The sequence below is a fragment of the Buteo buteo genome, chromosome 11, assembly GCF_964188355.1.
Source record: "Buteo buteo chromosome 11, bButBut1.hap1.1, whole genome shotgun sequence".
Classification (NCBI taxonomy): domain Eukaryota; kingdom Metazoa; phylum Chordata; class Aves; order Accipitriformes; family Accipitridae; genus Buteo; species Buteo buteo.
In genome coordinates this window covers 26,664,251-26,682,939 of record NC_134181.1, presented here as the reverse complement: position 1 = coordinate 26,682,939, position 18,689 = coordinate 26,664,251, and the positions used below count along the sequence as shown (strand labels likewise).

General features: G+C 59.0%; 3 protein-coding genes across 3 annotated transcripts; all 3 read right to left on the bottom strand.

Moving 5' to 3' along the window:
• Positions 1-6,128: 6,128 nt before the first annotated feature.
• Positions 6,129-11,281, bottom strand: LOC142036392 (ras-related protein Rab-11A-like). The gene is made up of 5 exons (XM_075039533.1): positions 11,137-11,281; positions 7,098-7,293; positions 6,829-7,022; positions 6,663-6,743; positions 6,129-6,429 (listed from the first exon to the last, which is right to left on the bottom strand). Exons 1-5 carry the CDS (start codon positions 11,174-11,176, stop codon positions 6,290-6,292), a joined length of 651 nt encoding a protein of 216 aa, XP_074895634.1. The 5' UTR covers positions 11,177-11,281; the 3' UTR covers positions 6,129-6,289.
• Positions 11,282-11,914: 633 nt separating this feature from the next.
• Positions 11,915-15,849, bottom strand: RAB25 (RAB25, member RAS oncogene family). The gene is made up of 5 exons (XM_075040937.1): positions 15,422-15,849; positions 14,129-14,324; positions 13,802-13,995; positions 13,565-13,645; positions 11,915-12,748 (listed from the first exon to the last, which is right to left on the bottom strand). Exons 1-5 carry the CDS (start codon positions 15,459-15,461, stop codon positions 12,618-12,620), a joined length of 642 nt encoding a protein of 213 aa, XP_074897038.1. The 5' UTR covers positions 15,462-15,849; the 3' UTR covers positions 11,915-12,617.
• A 372-nt stretch (positions 15,850-16,221) lies between these two features.
• On the bottom strand, positions 16,222-18,640 carry LAMTOR2 (late endosomal/lysosomal adaptor, MAPK and MTOR activator 2). Its single transcript, XM_075039532.1, has 4 exons — positions 18,432-18,640; positions 16,986-17,148; positions 16,763-16,852; positions 16,222-16,471 (listed from the first exon to the last, which is right to left on the bottom strand). Exons 1-4 carry the CDS (start codon positions 18,623-18,625, stop codon positions 16,415-16,417), a joined length of 504 nt encoding a protein of 167 aa, XP_074895633.1. The 5' UTR covers positions 18,626-18,640; the 3' UTR covers positions 16,222-16,414.
• Positions 18,641-18,689: the final 49 nt, after the last annotated feature.

The window sequence follows — 18,689 nt, the reverse complement described above, 5'->3', positions numbered from 1 at the left end:
TTTTTAAAAAGATAACATTTGGGTTTTTATGTTGCTTTTTTAAATACAAATATAAAGATTTGGCTAGTCACTGAACAGAATAAGAAAGTTTTAGGCCATTATTTTTGCCTTATTCTGACCTCCAGCCTTGGGCTTGGAGCATGAAATTTCAGAAAAAAAGAAATGTTAAAAGTTGCTGTTACTTTTCTTTTGCTGTTCTTGTTTTTTGAACTTCTCCAAGCATCACAGGTGTTAGAAGGTCCTCGTGATGGGTGGGTGGGACTGTTCCTGGGTGGGAAGGCAAAGGAAAGGAAAATTGGATGAACTCCCCTCTGTAATGTGACGGACAGAGCTTGAAGGCAGCGAGGTGCTGGTGCAAAGGCGTGGGGCTCCTCTGGCGTGGCCGCTGCGGGGCTGTGAATTAGGCTTTCTGCCCTCGGAGCCGGGCAGTAGATATAGGACATTAGGGTTGGTTTGTCCCCCCCCTCCCCTGCTTTTTTTTTTTTTCTTTTTTTGGTTATATCTTGACCCGGTGAGGAAGCATTGCACCAGGGAGACGATGTGCGCCTTGGGATGAGCTCGCTTGTTTAGCATCTTTCAGGATGCCAGTTTTGGCTCATTGGGTGTTTTTTTCTGTGCCGGATGCTCCCTTAAGGGAGCTGTTGCTTAGCCTCAAATCTTTGGGTTTGAGTGCTGGAGCTGCGAGTGAGATGTTTGCAAAAGGCTCTGCTGGCCTGGGAGGTCCTTCCTGCGGCTGTGCCGGGCCACAGCATCCCTGAACCCGCAGCTTTGCTTCCCGACAGCCAGCCCCATGCCGTCCTGCTCTCAGGAGGGTGACATTTGTGGCAAGCGCCTGTTTTTTGGCTGCAAAAGCGAGGGAGGAGGCTGGAGGCTGTTCTCGGCCGGTGCCACATGTCGAGCTCTGCGGCCGGACACCTGAGTCCTTGCAGTGCCGAGAGCGGGAGTGAACGGCTCCCCGAGCTGGCGGACCAGCGTTCAGGTGCAAAGGCTGGACGGTGGGTCTGTTCACACAGAGGGGAGCTTTTCTGCTGATGGCAGATCTACTTTGGGCAGTTTGGGGCAGCGGCCCAGACCACACACCCGGCCAGCTGGTTAAACCCTGGTCCTTATGTTTCAGAGCCAGGCCAGCACTTTTCTCTGGAGCGTTGGTGACTGCTTTTCGCTGCACCAAATCACCGTTTACATGACATAACTAAAAAATAAATGACCTAGTGTCAACGCCATTACTATTAGAGAAGCAGAGCGTTGCAAAGAAAACATTCTTGGAAGGTGGTTACCTCTGGGTTTAGCTTTTGCTCCTATCCTCTGTGTCGTGGCTCAGTCGTAGCAAACCCAGGGATGTCCTGCAGTTCAGGAGCATCCACAAGGATCCCAAAGCCTTTGAGAAATGCAGCGGCTGCCCCTTGCTCCCTTGCCCACAGATGGCGTGCCTGCTTCTGGGGTGCGACGAGGCAGCCGCTTACCAGCATTCATTCAGCAAAGCCATGCAATAGGTTAGGACAGGAAGCGAAGACAGTTCTCATTCGGTTTCTGCGTATAGCACTGTGAATCAGAGATCACTCCACGGGACCCTCCCCGGCAAGCCGGGGAGGTTTCGGAAAGCAGGGCACGATGTCTCCCACGCTTTCGGAGGGGTTCGTGCTTGGTGGAATCAAGCGCCTGGTCCTTCCCTGCAGGGGTGACAAGGCGGCCTGTTTGCTCTTTCATTTTTGTTTTACCTCATTTTTTGGTTTTGATACTTGAAGAAGAGTCAGTGATTGACATTGTACAGTGATGCCCTGGACTGGAGAGTGGATGCACTTTATAGTAACTTGTATACTGATAGTGGGGTCCCATCCTGCCTCTGCTGAGCCCGCAGCAAGGTTTCCTTGGTGTCAGCACTGGCAGGAGCAGAGCCAGGATGGGCTGGTTCTTCCAAAAACCTTTCTAGGATGTTAGGGAGCAATCTCTGTATTTTATTGTGGTTTTTCACATACTGTAGAAACTCGGTAGTCACGTTCTGCTGTCAGTTGACCTGGTGGAAAATTCTATGTTGGGCTGACTTCAGTTTTGCCTGTTCTGTGATGGCTGGAGACAGTGGAGGTCAGGCAGCTCCTACCTTTACTCCCGTGTAACTCACCCGTTTCAATGGGGTTACTCTACTGGAATCTGAAGTTGCTTCAGCCCTGGCAGGCTGCAGTGTTACTGCTGGATCCACTCCAGTATCACTTCAGGGCTGCTAATGGAGCAAATTGAAAGTCACCCCCAGTAAAGTGACACTAATGTAAAATCTGGAGTTGTTCCACTGGTGTCTGTGCAGGGATAAAAAAATGAAGTCACCCTCCGATGGTGGCACCAGTTTACCAGGCAGCTGATGGCAGAATGTGTTTTCTGGTCTTGCGATGATGCTTTTCAGACACCTTACAGAGAAACAGAGAGATGAGACAGAGCAGCACTTCGTGGCCACGGAGATCTTCTCTTGGCTCCAAGGAGCTGGGAAGAAGAGACAGGGTTGCAGGCTGCTTTGCTCGTCTGTGAAACAATCAGCACTTCTTTTTTCCTTTTTCTTTATGAATTCTGTTCAAGATAATCATAAAAAAAGGTGAAAAAAAAATCAGGGGCCAGATCCTGTTTTGCAATTGAGGATTTGCTCCTGGGTTAAAAGCAGTGTTAAGCAAACATGAAAGGCAGTGGGCATGAGTGCTGACGAATCCCAAACTAGCAGGTCTGAGCCAAGCTGCAGAGCTTGTTCATGCTGCCATGCTGCAGAGTTGACTCTGATACCAGCCCGCAGGCGAGCCAGGGAAATCCCCAGGGATGCCCAGAGCAGCCCCCGGGCATCCGGCTGCATGGTCGGGAGCCTTTGGGGCTGCAGAGGATTTCCTCCAGCTCTGCCCCACTATCAAAGAGATCCAGGCTCCAGCTTGCTGCCGTTGGGACTCTAGCAAAGCAGCTCCAGTGGGATTTCCCATATAAGATGTGAGCTAAAAACCCAAGCCACCGGGGACCATCAGCAGCCAATCTTGGCAATACCCATGCAGTGGCAGTGGCTTCCAGGGGAGCGCAGCCCTCCACCAGCCCTTCATGGCTTTTGCTTGACCAGTACCATGTTAGCTTTCTCTCATCCTTGCTCAAAAACACTGTACAAGTTCATGTGTATCCGCTTTCCCATGGATCCGGGTGCTATCACATGGTCCTACTCCACGGTACTACCAACCTCGCGCTGAGCCAGCCAGCCACAGAGTTGCCCGGTGTTAGCCTGGCTGTCCTGACTGTGTGGCCCTTCCATTTAAAGTCCATTCCCTGTTATGTTGTGTTTGCTTTTTTTTTTTTTCCCTCTTTTCTTTTAACGTCATAGGAAACCTGTAGTCGGGATTGTTACTATTGGAAACCGATCACATGTTCCATCCAGGTATTTTCATCTCTCCGGCGTTACGCAAAAATAAAGGCCTGAGAGAGATATAACCGAACATAGAAGTAGAGTTAGGCTCGTTGTCTGAGTTTTGAGGCATATAGTATAAGGGGAGAAGGAAAAAAATTAAAATAAAATAAAAAATTAAAATAATGATGTTGCACAACTTGTAGAAAACAAAGAAGGGAAAGGGTTAATGTATTAAATGTGCTAAATTACATTAAGAACTTAATTTTATTAAAGTATTATTACTTAAGAAACTTGGCGTCTGCTCTTGGTTTCTGTCTGTTCACGCTTTAGGAGGGGGTCCAGGAGTGGTGGTTGGGAACAGGGCCCCCAGCTGGGCTGAGCTCCGGGAGCCGTTTGGGCTGTAACCTCCTTCTACCACCCCTCAAGGGTCTCCCACTGAGTTTCACACCTTTAGCAACACTTCTGAGGGTTAATTAGAGCAAAGGAGTTTCATTTGCAAGACTATAGGTTCCCCTGCACCAGCTGCTGTTCCCATCCTGGTGGCAGCAAGGTCCCATGTCCGTGAGCCTTGTGTGCAAACCCGTGCCTTGTTTCACCCTTCCCACTACTTCATTCCAGCAAAAATCATATAAAAGTGGGAAAACCTGGAACAAAACTGAGCTGCCGAGCCTGAAAAGTGTCTCTATGAACCTAAATGAGCTCATCATCCCATGTGTCTGTGCCAGCACCTGGCTGAATGGCACGTCTGACGGCAACAAGCCCCAAGGGACGCTTGGCTCAACCCCTGTCCCTTTGCAGAGCCAGGGGCAGCATCCTTCCCCTGTGCACCCACCTTTCCCAGCGGCGGGGCTGACATCACCTCTTGGCACCATGTTTCGGTGTGGGCAGATGGTGGTGCGGGAGGTGCTGGTGCTTGGCAGCTCTCCGGCTGGTCTGCGTATAGCCATACCTCTCCCAGCTGGTGTGGGCACAGGGCAGAGTCCGGCTGGGTGGGATAATAACTGTCACTCACCTGGGGACAGCCTCCAACGCGGTCAGACACAAATAGGATATGGCCAAAGATGGGTCTGGCCAGCTCAGGGATGAGGCTGCCTCTGGCACAGAGCAGCGCCATGGTGCTGGGACAAGCTGCACCAACATGTCTCGAGCCAAGGTTAAGCTGCTGCCAGGGCTGGGGTGGCTGCGCTGTCAGATGGAAAAAAAGGGGCAGCCTTGACCCAAATGGGGCTGGCACCCACGCAGCGCAGCCATTTCTGTGCCTGGTTCATGCACCCCAGCGCTCCCCCTGTGCCATGGCAGCAGGATCCGACTTGCCCCTCTGAGCCCAAATTTCAAGCTCTCCTCTCCAGCCACCCAGCAAGACAACCCCTTGCCCAGGCTATGGTCACACCTTCCTCCCTGCCCTTCCTCCTCCTCGCCTCTCACGTCCTTCATCGCTTGGGGATGCTGCCCAGCTGCTCCGTGCCCAAGCGGGCCGAGGCGTGGGGCCAGAGCTCGCACAGTTCCTGGCCTCAAGGAAGGACCCTGGCAGAGAGAGAAAGTGCCTCCACCAGCAACTTTATTTGGGGATTTTGCCCAAATTCCAGTTTCATCGATAAATTGTGCCCCAAGGCAAGACCCTGGCACAGATCCTGCCGGCACAGCCTAGTGAGATGGGGTGACCAGGGGCAGCCATGGAGAGACAGACCCCCCCCCCCCAAAACCCCCAGTGTGGTGGGGGACATGCTCCCAGTACTGGGGTTAACGGGGACAGGCTCTCCCAGGAAGGCCACCGCAGCGGCTGCACGCCTCTTGATTGACACCTGCCAATCACCCCTTGACAGTGGCACTGGGCTCAGCCCGGTCTGTCCCAGCACCTCGGGCGATGCCCACGCTGGGATGTACCCGCTGTCCCCCAAGCCGGGGAACGGGCCACCGTCACCCCGTGGGTGCAGCAGACGCTCCATCTAGTGGCAGCCGTGTTCCCAAGGCCGGGCCACGCTGCCACCAGCCCCCAGCCACGAGTGGCAAAAGACTTGAGGGGGAGCAGGTTGGAGTCATGCGGGAAGCTCTTTGCAGCCCAGAGCCAAGGGACCCCATGTCCTGGCACCGGCCACCACACAGGGAGGCGTGTGGAGGGACAAGGTGCCCACCTTCAGCACCCCATCCCCACCCTCACCCCCTGCCCCGGGACCCCCTTGTCCCCTCCTCGGGGTTCCCCCTAAGGACATGCCCCCCCCCCCCCCGGTCCCTGCTCCAGTGCCCCTGGGCTGGGGCAGGAGGGGAAGAGATGCAGCTTTTTCCCTTTGCTGGGGCTGTGCAGCAGGCACGCCTCAAGGGGCTCACAGCATGAAAAACAGGGTCCTTCCACACACGAGTAGAGGGTCACCCCCCCACCCCACACTGGGGTGTCCCACAGCTGCCCCAGCAGCACCCAGAGGCACACCCAGCCCTTGGTGTTGAAGGGGCAGGGCTGGGTACAACTGGCTGCATTCCTGCTCACTCCACCAGGCAAGAGAAGGGTGCACCCACTGTCTTCCTCCACACCCTCCCCAAAGGGCTGCACCCAGGGGTGCCACAGAAATGTGGTGCAGAACAAGGGACTCACGATGTTTGGGCTTGTTCAGTGCCACCCCAAGTCACCCGGTGACTGTGCCTTCAGGGCTAGAGGAAACAGGGACACAAGGGGATGGTATGTCTCAAACCACGGGGAGAGATCCTCATGCTTCCCCCCCCCCCCCCCGTTTGTGTAGGTCCTGCATAAAAACACAGGGAGAGCAGCACACAGGCAGCATGATGGTGCACACAAGAGCAGCCGCGCAGAAGCAGCCAACAGCCCGCCTTGTTCTGGGGGGCTGCAGCAAGCAGAGGTAGAGGGCGAGAAACATGATGCCACCATGTGCTGGATGGTGGGAGGGGGCATGTCAGGGTGGGGGCACCCCAGGGGGCTCAGATGTTCTGGCAGCAGGGCGCCTGCCTGCCCTCCTGCTGCGTGGGTAGCACCCGGATGGGCTCGATGGTCGTGGTGGGGCCAAACTCTGACTCTGGCTGCCCAGTGATCTGCCTCTGTGACACGATGCGGTAGATCTCTGCCAGAAGAGAAAGAAGAGAAGGAAAAAAAAATCTTTAAGTATATATTTCAGTGGGGGACTGGTCCCCTCCCAAAACACACAGCTCAAGGGGTGCAAATGCCCACATCTCCCCATCCAGGGGAGCAGGATCCCACCCCAGTATGTACAGTCAGGGTCTCCAGCAGGTCCTGGGAGGACACAATGTCCGAAACCATCTCCATCTGTCCCCAACTTTCCTGGTTGCCCCTTACCCGAGAGGATGTTGTGGAAAGCCGTCTCCACGTTGGTAGAGTCCAGAGCAGATGTCTCAAGGAAGGACAGCCCATTCTTCTCTGCAAGGACAGAGTGAGCTCAGGTGGGTGCCGTGAGCTACAGCCACCCTGGGATGGGACAGGACAGGGCAGGATGGGGAGATACCTGCAAAGCTCCTGGCCTCATCGGTGGGCACGGCCCGCAGGTGCCGCAGGTCACTCTTGTTGCCCACCAGCATGATGACAATGTTGGCATCAGCGTGATCCTGCAGCTCCTTCAGCCAGCGCTCAGCATTCTCATATGTCAGGTACTTGGCGATGTCGTAGACGAGCAGAGCTCCCACTGCCCCCCGGTAGTACCTGGGGAACAGTGAGGGGACAGGGTCACAGCAGGGCCCTGGGTGAGGGACACGGGTGGGGAGCAAGGAAACTTACGCCGAGGTGATGGCCCGGTACCGCTCCTGCCCGGCCGTGTCCCAGATCTGAGCCTTCACGGTCTTGTTGTCCACCTGGATGCTCCTTGTAGCAAACTCTACCCCAATGGTGCTCTTGCTCTCCAGGTTGAACTCATTGCGGGTGAAGCGCGAGAGCAGGTTGCTCTTCCCCACCCCGGAGTCCCCGATGAGCACAACTAGGGAGGCACAAGCACAGCGTCAGTCCCCCTGGACGCCCAACAAAGGCATTTGTATCCTGCAATGCCGATCATCCCAGCAAACCCCACAGCCCAGCCTGGCAGGGATGGGGGATCTCCTCATCTGCCCGCCGCCCAGACCCCACGTCCATTTCATCCAGGGAGAAGCTGCCGGATGAGGGAGCTGCAACTGGGAAGCTGCACTCGGGGAGCAAGACCAGCAGCCTCCGCTCATCCCAGCAGCACCACAGCTACCCGTAAATGCCCCTCAAGAAAATTCCTGCCAGTGCCTGGAAGTTGCCAGGCGTTTCCTTCCCAGCACCGGGGACAGGAAGGCCCCATACGCACCTATGTACACAAAACAGGCAGAAAGCCAGAGCCAGGCCAGAGAGGCCAAGCAGAGCTGGGTCTCCTATTTCCAGCCCAAGCTCCAACCCTGAGGGCACACAAGAGGACTTAAAAGACATGGTCTGAAGGGAAGCATCCTCCTCCACTGCTACTGGTCCAGCCCATGAGCCGGGAAGTCCCTGGGTGTGGGTTAGTTAAGTGCATTTTCTGCCTGTCCCAGATCTGGTTGGTTCCTGTAAAACCTGGTGCAACAGGCTCTGGGGAGGCTTTATCATACGGCTTCCCTGTCAAGTTTGTTGAGTTTATGACTCAACAGGTTTTGATTATTTTTTTTTTTAAATACCCCCACTGTTGATTCTGTTCATTCTTCAGGTGCACTCAAATGCAGCCCGTTTCGCTTCACCCACCCTTGTGGGACCAAGCTTGGGGGACACTTCTCCCCACCAGGATCAGACAACAGCAGGGCTGAGATCACAACCATCCAGTGACCACACTGGGGAGAATGCTGGACCAGCAACACCAGCAAGGGACCACCAGGTATGCCACACTGCTGCACTTGTCACCAGGGCTGAAAAGCACGCTGCAGATTTGCCTGGGTTTTGCAGCAAGACACATCTACACTCTTTCAAGGCTCAGCAGCTGCCATCCTCCCAGGATGTTGCTCCATGTTCTGGATAACCTCTTCCCCATCAGCTCCAGCTCATTGGGACTTGGCTCCCTTCCATGGGCTGGGATGCAAAGCCTCCAACGAGGTGGCCATCCCCTTGCCAAAACCCTCGTTGCAGGGCAGCCAGCAAATAGCATTGCTCCGTGAAACCCTACAGCGTGTGGAGCAGCTCCCTGTGATCACCGAGGGCAGCTGGAAGGCACCGGAGCCTCACTGGCAATCACCGTGTCAAGGCGTCCAGCAACAGAGGGAAGGGTGGCTCCTCCGTGCAGCAGTGAAAGCTGCTGCATGCTACATGGAAGCCTGGGAGGACCATGACAATCTGGGCTACCCTGGACAAACCGGTAGAAAAATGCAGGCCAGCGATGAGCCAGGTTCGTTAACGCTTACTGAGCCTCACCACTTTGATCTGGGCTTGGTGTTTAATCAACGGGAAGTTGCTACTTCCCCCAGCTCAACCGCTGTGTCCCCTACTCCAGCAGTGCCGTGCTCCTGCTGCCTCTGGCCCCAAGCACAGCCATGGCCTGGAGACAGGAGGGCAGCACAGCCGATGCCTGCAAGAGCCCTGGCTGCCAGGAGACAGCACTAAGTACAGCCAGGGGAAACTGAGGCACAGGCGTGCCATGCTGCATCACCCCTGCAGCCAGCAAAAAAAGTATTGATATGGGAAGCCTTAGGAAACGAGACTGGGGGAGGGAGGAAGGAGCAGAGCCAGCCCATGCCGGGCACACGCTGACCTTGCACAGCCCCCCATGGCCATGGCATGTTCCTCGCACTCCTGCAGGCTTTACACCATGCCAGGGATGGAGGGAGTGGGTTTGATGGGGCAGGGATCCAGCAGCCTCTGGGGCACCTCGATGCAGAGGGGGTATGTGCTCAGCCCCATTCCCCTAGCTTGAAGGGCAAGAGGGACTCGAGCAGCATTGTCCATCCACCCCACGCACAGAAGCATTTGACACAGTCAGTCCTTGCTGCCTCTGAACAGGCAGCATGAGCTGTTCAAAGCAGAGAGCACACATCCTGTGAGCACCAGTGAAACATCCTTGACACATCACGTCCCACCCCAGAGGTGGGGATGGAAACAGCCTGGAGCTCCGCACAGGGGCCCTGAGGAAAGGTCCAAGGGGCAGCCATGCCCAGGGCCATTTCTCATCTATCCCAAGCCCCTCCAGCAGCATCTACCTTCCCATGAGCACAGCTGGAATTTGCGTCATGCTTTGCAACAGGAGAAGGCAGCTGATGCTCTCATCTCAGTCGGAAATCAGGATAACACTGCCTCGAGCAGTGACCATCTCCCATTTCTGAGGGGGCGAAGCTGGTCTCAGCAGAGCCATGTAACCCCAGAGAGCGCTGGCCCAGCTCTGTGCCCCTAAACATTGCGTCTCCCTTGGAATTTGCTCCTACTTCAGGAGGGATGAGCAGACCTTGCATTCAAAACTAAGTTCTCTTATTTTTTAAGGACTCCAGAGATCACCATAAGACTGAGGAGGGGAATGCAGATCCCAGTGCCGAGCTGCTCTCAGCCCTGGCTCCTTTAGGATCACAGGGAAGGGATGGGCACCACAGGAGGACAACACGCTGGGGCCATCTCAGAACCGCGCTGCTGGTGCAACACCGGGCAAGAAGGAAAGGCCGTACCAGCTGGAGGAGCTTCTGCCCAGGCACCTTGCTCCGAGTCATGACCCAGCTCCGGCTGCATCAGAGTTTCCCCCTTGCTGGGTCCCAGAATAACTCCAGAGAGGAGGATTTTCCTGGGCAGGGGCCAGGGGAGGTGTGCAAGAAGCCAAGGGCTACTGTCATGTTGGTGGCTGGAATTACTCGGGGTCTTTCAAGCAGGGCTGTGTGGGGAGGCTGACTCATGGCCAGCCGCCGGGTGATCTCACTGCCTGGCTTTTATTGCTGGGGAGGTTGCAACGTTGCCAAACTGTGGTCCCCTCGCCTCCCCCAGCACCCGTTCCAGCCACAGCAAGGTGGTCGGTGCAAGGGGAGAGCTGCTAAGGGCAGGGAAACCTGGTGTGCAGAGAGGATGGCAGCTCGGATGAGGATGATCCACAAGGGTGCTGGGCTCCTACAGCCAGGAAAACCAACACTGCACCTCCAAGGCCCCAGCCCCACCCCACCTTGCACACCGGAGGGGTCACACTGTGACCAGCACCGGGAAGGACAACCCCAGAGCCCTGGATCCTTTCCCTTAACTGCAGCCGGGTGAGCGGCACAGCTTTTCCTCTTGGGATTGCTCGCTCAGCCCCCAGAACTGCTGCTCCCACCCCAGCCACGCAGAGGAGGGCACCCAAACCTGCTCAGAGGGGCTCAGGGGCCGGCACGGCACCCACAGAGCCACACAGACCACCTTTCCCCACGGCCCCTGCCTCCTCGGCCTGCCCCCAGGGACCAGCACCCTGCCTGCCACAGGCACGGCCACCCCTCCCCTGGATGCTGCACCCAGGTGAGGGCTCTAGACTCCTCCCACAGCAGTAACAAGCTGCTTTAATTAGCGCTAGAGCCACAAACAGCCACCTGCACCCAGCAGCCACAGACCAGCTCTATGCAAACGCTCGGACCACGGCCAAATTTCCACCCTGAGGCCCCAGCATCACCGATACCCACCACCCCTCTGCCCAGCGCAGGGGAGCACCCCAACAAGCCCCCCCCCCCCCCAGGTCCCCGGCACTGGGAGCTGTGTTATATCCCAGCATAAACCAAAGCCCCAGCTTCCAGCTCCGTCCCGAGGGTGCTGCATGGAGATAGCACCGCCTGCAGCGGGCTGAGGCCGAGCACAGCTCATCGCAGGCATGGCCGGAGCGGCGCAGGCAGGGCAGGAGACCCACCTTTGAAGAGGTAGTCGTACTCATCGTCCTTGCCCCGCATCTCGCCCAGCGCCACAGCCCCGCTCCCGCCGGGCCAACTGGGATTTCCGGGCCTTACCCAGCCCTGGCAGGGGCTGTCCCCTGCGCACCCATTGGTGGCCACAGCCCTTCCTCCTCCGTACCCATCGGCGGTCGGGGCTGTCCGTCACCGCCCAGGTGTGCTCACCTGGGCCAGGTAAGGGGGGGGGGGCAGGTATGAGGCTCCTCCCGTGGGCGAGGGCTCTGCTCCCCTCCCCGTGGGCTCTGGGGTGCGCTGCATCGGGGTGTCCTCACGCATAGCGCTGCGTGGCAGCGGGGAAAGGCCGCCACGGCGTGCATGCGGGCCACTGACGGGGACAGGCACGGCCACGCTCTCCCCGCAGAACCACGGGCGCAAAACGGGAGCTGGGCCGACGTGTCTTCTTGCACGGTGCAAAGGGAAAGAGAGTGTCCAGAACTAGAGGAAGATATGGAGAATCCAGCAGCGGGTCTCCCATTTCCGAGGGGTTTGGGGTGACTGGCAGAGGCCAAGTCATGGTTCGGACTGATAAACTGCCAGTCATTCCCTATGAGCCATCGAGGGTGTGGGGATGTGGACAGGGAAAGGCTGCGTGGGGAGGGGGCGCGGAGGGATCATGGCATCGGGCTGGGCTGCTTGGGTAGCCACGATCTTTGGCACGTCATGGAGGTGGGGACCAGGGTACGGGACTGCAAACACACGGGAATTCCAACTCAGCAAACCTGCATTTTGCAAGTCCTTTAATGATTGCGTCACCGTTGCGCTGGACACAGAGCTGCTCCCAGGCTCTTGGCACTGGGCTCTGCACTGAGCCCCATCCCGCTGTGCAGACAGGAGGGACCTTCGCTAGGTCCCGCCATCACGCTAGTCCCATGTCTGGGATGGGGACAGAGGTGTGCCAAGGGCTGAGTGCTGCCACTTTGCTCCTTAGGGCTTGGGATGACTCCAGAGCAGTCCCCGGTGGGGATGGAGACCTGTAGGGACAGCCATGTCCCCAGTGCGTGGCACAGGGTGGCCCCACAGGAGCAACCCCAGGGCCAGACGCAATCGGAGAGGCTCCCGTCACTGGCACGATCCTGGCCAGAACCTCCTGGCTCCTTCCCCAGCGGTGCTTTGGGGGTATCTCAGTCCTCTGCACCACGGGTCCAGAGGGGCTGGGAGGTCCGTGCATGACGGTGGTGATGCTAATTGAGGCCCGGCAAAAATGAAGCAGACAGAGAAGAGCTCCTGGCACTGGTGCTTCTCACTGTTTATGGCAGAATTTGGCCACTGTCCAGGCTGCTGGTCCCCACTGCACAAGGACAGGGGTGGCACAGCAGGCTGGGTGACACCAGCCAGTGCCAGTGGCCAGACGAGTCTGCGTGGAGGCAGACCCAGCGCTATGCCACTGGCGTGTCCTGGGGCTGTGGGGGTCCCCAGGGGCTTCCCGGGGTGCCCGGCCAGCTCAGAGGGCCACACAGCACGGGCGCTTCTCCGTCTGCACCGGGGCTGTGCTCGCCAGGGTCTCACTGGCAAGTGACACCGTGTTGCTTTGGCTGCTCCTCTGCTTCTGCTTCTGCACTTTGTGGAAGATCTCTGCAAAACAAGAGGTGCGGGGGGGGGGGTGTGTCTGTGTGTCAGCCAAGGGCCCCCCCGGGGAAGCAGGGACAGCTTCGAGGCTGCAGCCCCTGTTGCTCGCCCTCTGGCCCACTGCTTGGCACATCGGTGACTCTCCTTCCCCTTTATGCAGCAGAGAGGACGAGTTGAGGGGTGACAAAGGAGCAGCTCCCCCAAATTACATCCCTGCAGTGCCTGGGGAACACCCTGCGCTTAGGCAATTTCCTCTTGCCCAACCTGGGATTAGTGCTTCACCCTGTGCCAGGGCTGGCAGCTCCCCGGGCCAGGCTGGCTCGGCACTATACATACAGCACGGCATAGCACAGCATGGCATGGCACAGCACAGCACGGCACACCTGGCTGTGCTCCTGCCCTGACGCTGCTGGCTGCCATTCCTGGAGAGGTGCTCCTGGCTGAGCATCACCGCTCTCCATCCCCATCCCCCCAGATCCCCATGGCTAGTTCAGCAGGGTTCTGGAGACATTGAGTCAGGAGCCCAGGACAACAGGAAAGGGGACCAGGGATTACAGGGGCAGCAGTCCCCCGGGCTTTGGGGATGCCTGGGGGCCATGAGAACAAAGCCATGGGGTGCGGAGAGCGAAACGCCCAGCACGAAAGGCCGGAAACCAAACCAGCCAGAAAGACGACACCGAAACCAGCCCAAAGAGCTCACGTGGAGCAGGGCAGAGGAGAGACGCACTGTACATCCTCTGCCCAGCCCTGCATCCCCAGTAAGGGACCCCTCGATGCTCCGGTCCCCGGGACCCCGCTGCACCACGGCACCAGTGCAAGTACCCTTCAGGATGGTCTCGAATGCCTGCTCAACATTGGTGGAGTCCAGCGCCGAGGTCTCAACAAACAGCAGCCCATTGTTGTCTGCAATGAGAGGACTGAGACGATGCAGACCCCGGCAAGGGCACGGCTCCATTTCCAAGGCCCTTTAGAGACATCTGGGTGCCCGCATTGGTGCAGGTCCCTGCTGTCAGGGAGGTTCCCAATCCCCCAGGCCTGTGGCAGGGTGCCAGCCTGTACCTGCAAACATTTTCGCCTCCTCCATGGGCACCTCCCGAGCCTGCGTGAGGTCGGTCTTGTTCCCCACCAGCATGACGACGATGCTGGCCTCAGCATGGTCGTACAGCTCCTTCAGCCAGCGGTCCACCACATTGTATGTCTGGTGCTTGGTGATGTCAAAGACGACCAGGGCACCCACTGCCCCCCGGTAATACCTACGGGAGAATCCCACCGTTACCCCAGGCTCTGGACAGCCCCCACAGCATCCTCACCTGTGGGGTTCAGCTACAAGGGCATCACTGCCAAGGTACCAGGGGGGAACACTGATTTTGGGCATCCCATCCTTACGCAGAGGTGATGGCACGGTACCGCTCCAGCCCAGCCGTGTCCCAGATCTGAGCCTTCACCACGGCGTCTCCCACCATGATGGTGCGGGTGGAGAACTCCACGCCGATGGTGGTGCGGCTGTCGTGGTTGAACTCATTGCGGGTGAAGCGGGAGAGCAGGTTGGTTTTGCCTACTCCGGACTCCCCGATCAGGACGACTGTGGAGGGAAGGGAGAAAGCCCATCGCAGCTGTCGAGGAGGGGAGAGGGCTGCTCCAAGACACTTCACGGTAATTCAAATAACCCTTTCTGACCTGAGCCAGACCAGCCAGCAGCTCGTTGCCTTGATAGTGTGGCAGCCAGCCCACCCCAGCTGCTGGCACAGGGTGCACGGGCATCCCTCATTGCCTGATGGCCCCAGACCTGGGCACAGAGGCCGGGCAGGCACGAAGGTATAACCCCCGCCGCACTCACTCCTTCAGCAAACGGGGGTCCTGTCCCTGCGTCATGAGCTCTTACCCCTCGAGCATGGCTGAGCCACCTCAGCTGAGCCCAGCCATGCTCCCCGTCTGCTGGCGAGGCCCCAGCAATGTTCGGGGAGGTCATGGCCACCAGGGTCTGGGCAGCAGGAACAGGGCAAGGACACTGGCAAGCCCTGTGTCACCCTGCCTGTGGTGGGCGCCCAGGACTGACGGCACAGCAGAGCCTGTCCATCTCTGCTTGCCCAAGGTGCGGAGCACTGAGGTCCAATGGGGTCCGGCTGGTAGCGCCCGGCAGAGACGCAGGACGCCGGGACCCCGTGCCTGTGGAACCCAAGCTGGGGGGCCGTGAGGCTGTGGCCCTGCTTCTTCAGCTCAAGTTTGACCCCTGTGTCCTCTGCGTGTGCCACCATCCAGGTCACCGCAGCAGAAGGACTTTTAAATGTCTGCTGCTCTCAGGGGTTAATGGGCTCGCACAGCATTTACATCTCGCAAGCTCAGCCCCAGCCATCTCAGTCCCAACCACATGCCAGCAATTTGCCCAGTGTCCCACACTGCAGCCTTGGGGTGGGCATGGGTCTTCCCGTGCCCCTGCGGACCCCAGCATCATTCACCAGCCCTGACCTCGCTGCCATCAGGTGGGGCCGGTGCCTGCTCCCCAATCCTGACCCTTCGCAGCTCCTGGCGCACATCAAAGCTGCACGGATGGTCGGCAACATCCCAGTTTGGGACACAGCAGCCCCTGGGGGGAAGGCACCTCAACTCCCTCCCTGCAGCCCCTGGCCTCCTGCTCCATCCCTTTTGGGGAGGGGGGTTCGCATCAAGCCCAGAACTCACCCTTGAAGACAAAATTATAATCCTCCTCGGTGTTGCCCATGTCGTCCTGGCTGCCACCCGCCCTCGCCAGGGCTGCCGCTGCTTGGTTTCCTCCTTCCCGCTGCAAAGCCTCGAGCAGACGGTGTAGGGCGGGCCAGGCTCCGAAAGGCGCCGAGGGAGGAGATGGAGGGGACAAAGTTTCCTCTCTGGCGGGGAGCGAGCGGGGAGCGAGCGGGGAGCGAGCGGGGTCCGGGGAAGCGAGTAGGGTTCAGGGGAGAGCTGCCAAGGCCGGCCAGGTTGGTGGTGCAGAACGGCCGGTTGACTCAAGGGGTGGGACTGGGTGTCGCAGCGCAGGTTGGGCAGGTAGTGTCACCCCTGGGACTCGTCACGGGGCGGCCGGAGGAGGAGCCGGGGCCCGATCCTGGATGCAGCGCAGGGCAGGCTGGGACAGCAGGCAAGGGGTAGCGCGGTGGGCAGCCAGGCCAGAAGCAGAGCCCCCAGCTCAGCCCGGTTCCAACCGGCTGCGAACGCGTTTCCTCGCCTCTGCTGCCATCGTGTGAAAGCTGGGGAAACTGGGGAAGGGAAGGAGCCCCGGCCACCCCGCCCCCGGTACCCCAATGCAGCCAGGCAGGGGTGCAGGGGGGCTCTGCTCTGTTGCACCCACTGCCCCTTGACACAAGCCCCTGCTCTGTTTTTCCCAGGGCAACAGCCCATCGCAGAGCTAAGGGCAGCCCCAAAACACTGCCCCAGGCACACCCAGCCCGGCCAGGCTAACGTTACCCCCCCAGCTCCTCCTTTTATTTGTAAGAGACACAAAAGGACACAAGCATCAGACACACTTTTATTCCCCTCCCCTGCTTTTTTGCTCCCCCCACCTCATTTTTAAAGCCACACCAAAGCAGGACCAAGCTCCTGGATGTCCATGGGGCCGCTCACCCCCCACCCACGCCGGTGACAGGGTCGAAGCAAAAGGCCTTTGCACGGTGGCACCTCCGAGTCCCTCCGCTCCCATGTTCAGGATGCGGCCACCTGCGTGAGTGGCTCCTCCAGGTACTGGACCAGCGCCTGTGCCTGCCAACAGAAAGCGGTGTGAGTGGTGCCAAGGTGGATTTTGCAACCTGCACGCACACCACCCGCGTGCTTATTTTAATTTATATTTCATTTTAGAGCCTTAAAAAGGTGTGGTGCAACCCTTGGGCTGGCAAAAGGGACAGAGGAGTCTCTGCAAGGAGGAAATAGGCATCCCATGCATGGCAGCTTCCTCCACCACTCCCATCCTCATCCTCCTCAACAGCTCTTTCCCACCCCACAGCAGGGATGCAGCCCTGCGACCCCCCCCGACCCCCTCCCCACCAGCATTACCTTGGCCTTCAGCATCCCAAATCCAACTGTCTCCTTCGCGTACATGCAGAGCAGCAGGTTTGCTACCCGCGTGATGGCCACTCGTCCCTCCTGCCCAGGGAGAAACAGCGCCCATTGCACGCCCAGCTTGGCAGAGACCGCCAGCAGGGTCCTGGGAAACCCCCAGAGCCATGGTGGTGCCTGGGTCCCCAGGGAGGGGAGGGCAGCCCCCAGCCCCACATACCATGCAGTCCATAAGGATGAATTTGAGGTTGTCCTCATTGAATGCCTGGTGCCCATTCTTGTCGTAGGCCACCCAGATGTTGCTGGCGATGGCCGCAGTGACCCTGGCATCAGTGTCCCCGTAGCCCGAGTAGGCAAGCAAGGACCCTTCGTTGTTCAGGAGCCTGGAAACGAGATGGGGGGATGAACTGGTGTCTCTGAACCCAGTGGGACACCAGACCCCATCGCAGTGCCAGGGGGCAGAGCAAAACCCTCCCAGCCCAGTCCTCCGCCCGGCACTGCTCCCAGGACGCCCCAGGTTTGCAGGGGATTTTGGCAGCGGATGGTGAGCTTCAAAGCCTTGAAGCTCTGGGGTGGCCCCAGTCCCAAGCAGAGCAGCGTGGGTCTGCAGTGGCTGTGTCTGTCCAGCAGCAGGACCTGCTGCAGACCGGGCACAAGCCTGGCAGGCAAGCACCATGCGCCGTGCGTGGCCCTGGCACTGTCCATGTCCCTGGCACTGTGCACCATGCACGGGCCCAGCACCATACACGGCCCCAGCACTGTGTACTCTGCACAGCGCATGGTTCTGGCACCGTCCATGTCCCTGGCACTGTGCACCGTGTACAGGCCCAGCACTGTACACAGCCCTGGCCTTGTGCATCGTGCACAGCCCCAGCACTGTGCCTAGCCCAGCACCATGCATCATGGACCGTGCATGGCCCCAGCACCACGCACAGCGCATGGTCCTGGCACCATCCATGTCCCTGGCACTATGCATTGTGCATGGGCCCAGCACCATGCACAGCCCCAGCACCGCGTACTGTGCACAGTACATGGTCCCGGCACTGTCCATGTCCCTGCCACTGTGTACTGTGCACAGGCCCAGCACCACACACAGCCCCAGCACTGTGCATAGCCCAGCACCATGCACCACGGACCGTGCACAGCCCCAGCACTGTGCATAGCCCAGCACCATGCACCATGGACCGTTCACAGCCCCAGCACTGTGCATAGCCCTGCACCATGCATCGTGGACCATGCATGGGCCCAGCACCATACACGGCCCCAGCACCGTGCACCATGTACTGCGCACAGTGCATGGTCCTGGCACTGTCCACGTCCATGGCACTGTGCACAGCGCACAGGCCCAGCACCGTCCACGTCCCTGGCACTGCGCACAGCCCCAGCACTGTGCACAGCCCAGCACCATGCACCACGGACCGTGCACAGCCCCAGCCCCATGCATTGTGCACTGTGCACGGGCCCAGCACCACGCATGCCCCTTGCAGGGCCCCTCACCCCCCCCCACCCCCCCGTGGGGGGGCATTTCCAGGGCAGGGGGAAGAAGGCATATCCTCGCAGAAGTATTACCCTGGGTGGAGCCGAAGCATGCCAGCTGGCCCTGCGGTCCCCAGCGCACAGGCCGGGGGAAGCCGCCCCTCGCCCCCGGCCCCCAACCCCTACTCACAGGGTGCTCTGAACCCCGCCGGTGTTGGCCTGGCTCAGCACCTGCGTCAGGGCTTTGGGGCGCAGCATGGCCGCGGTCCCCCCGCTCTTCGCCCTGCGATGGCGGGGAAGGATGGAGCAGGCCTTCTCCGTCAGCGGGGCCATGCTCAGCCCGGAGCATGCTGGGACATGTAGTCCCTGTCCCAAGGACGCCATGCATCCTGCTGCAGGTGGCCTGTTCCTCAGGGACACCCAAGGGGGCTGCCCCAGCACCCAGCTT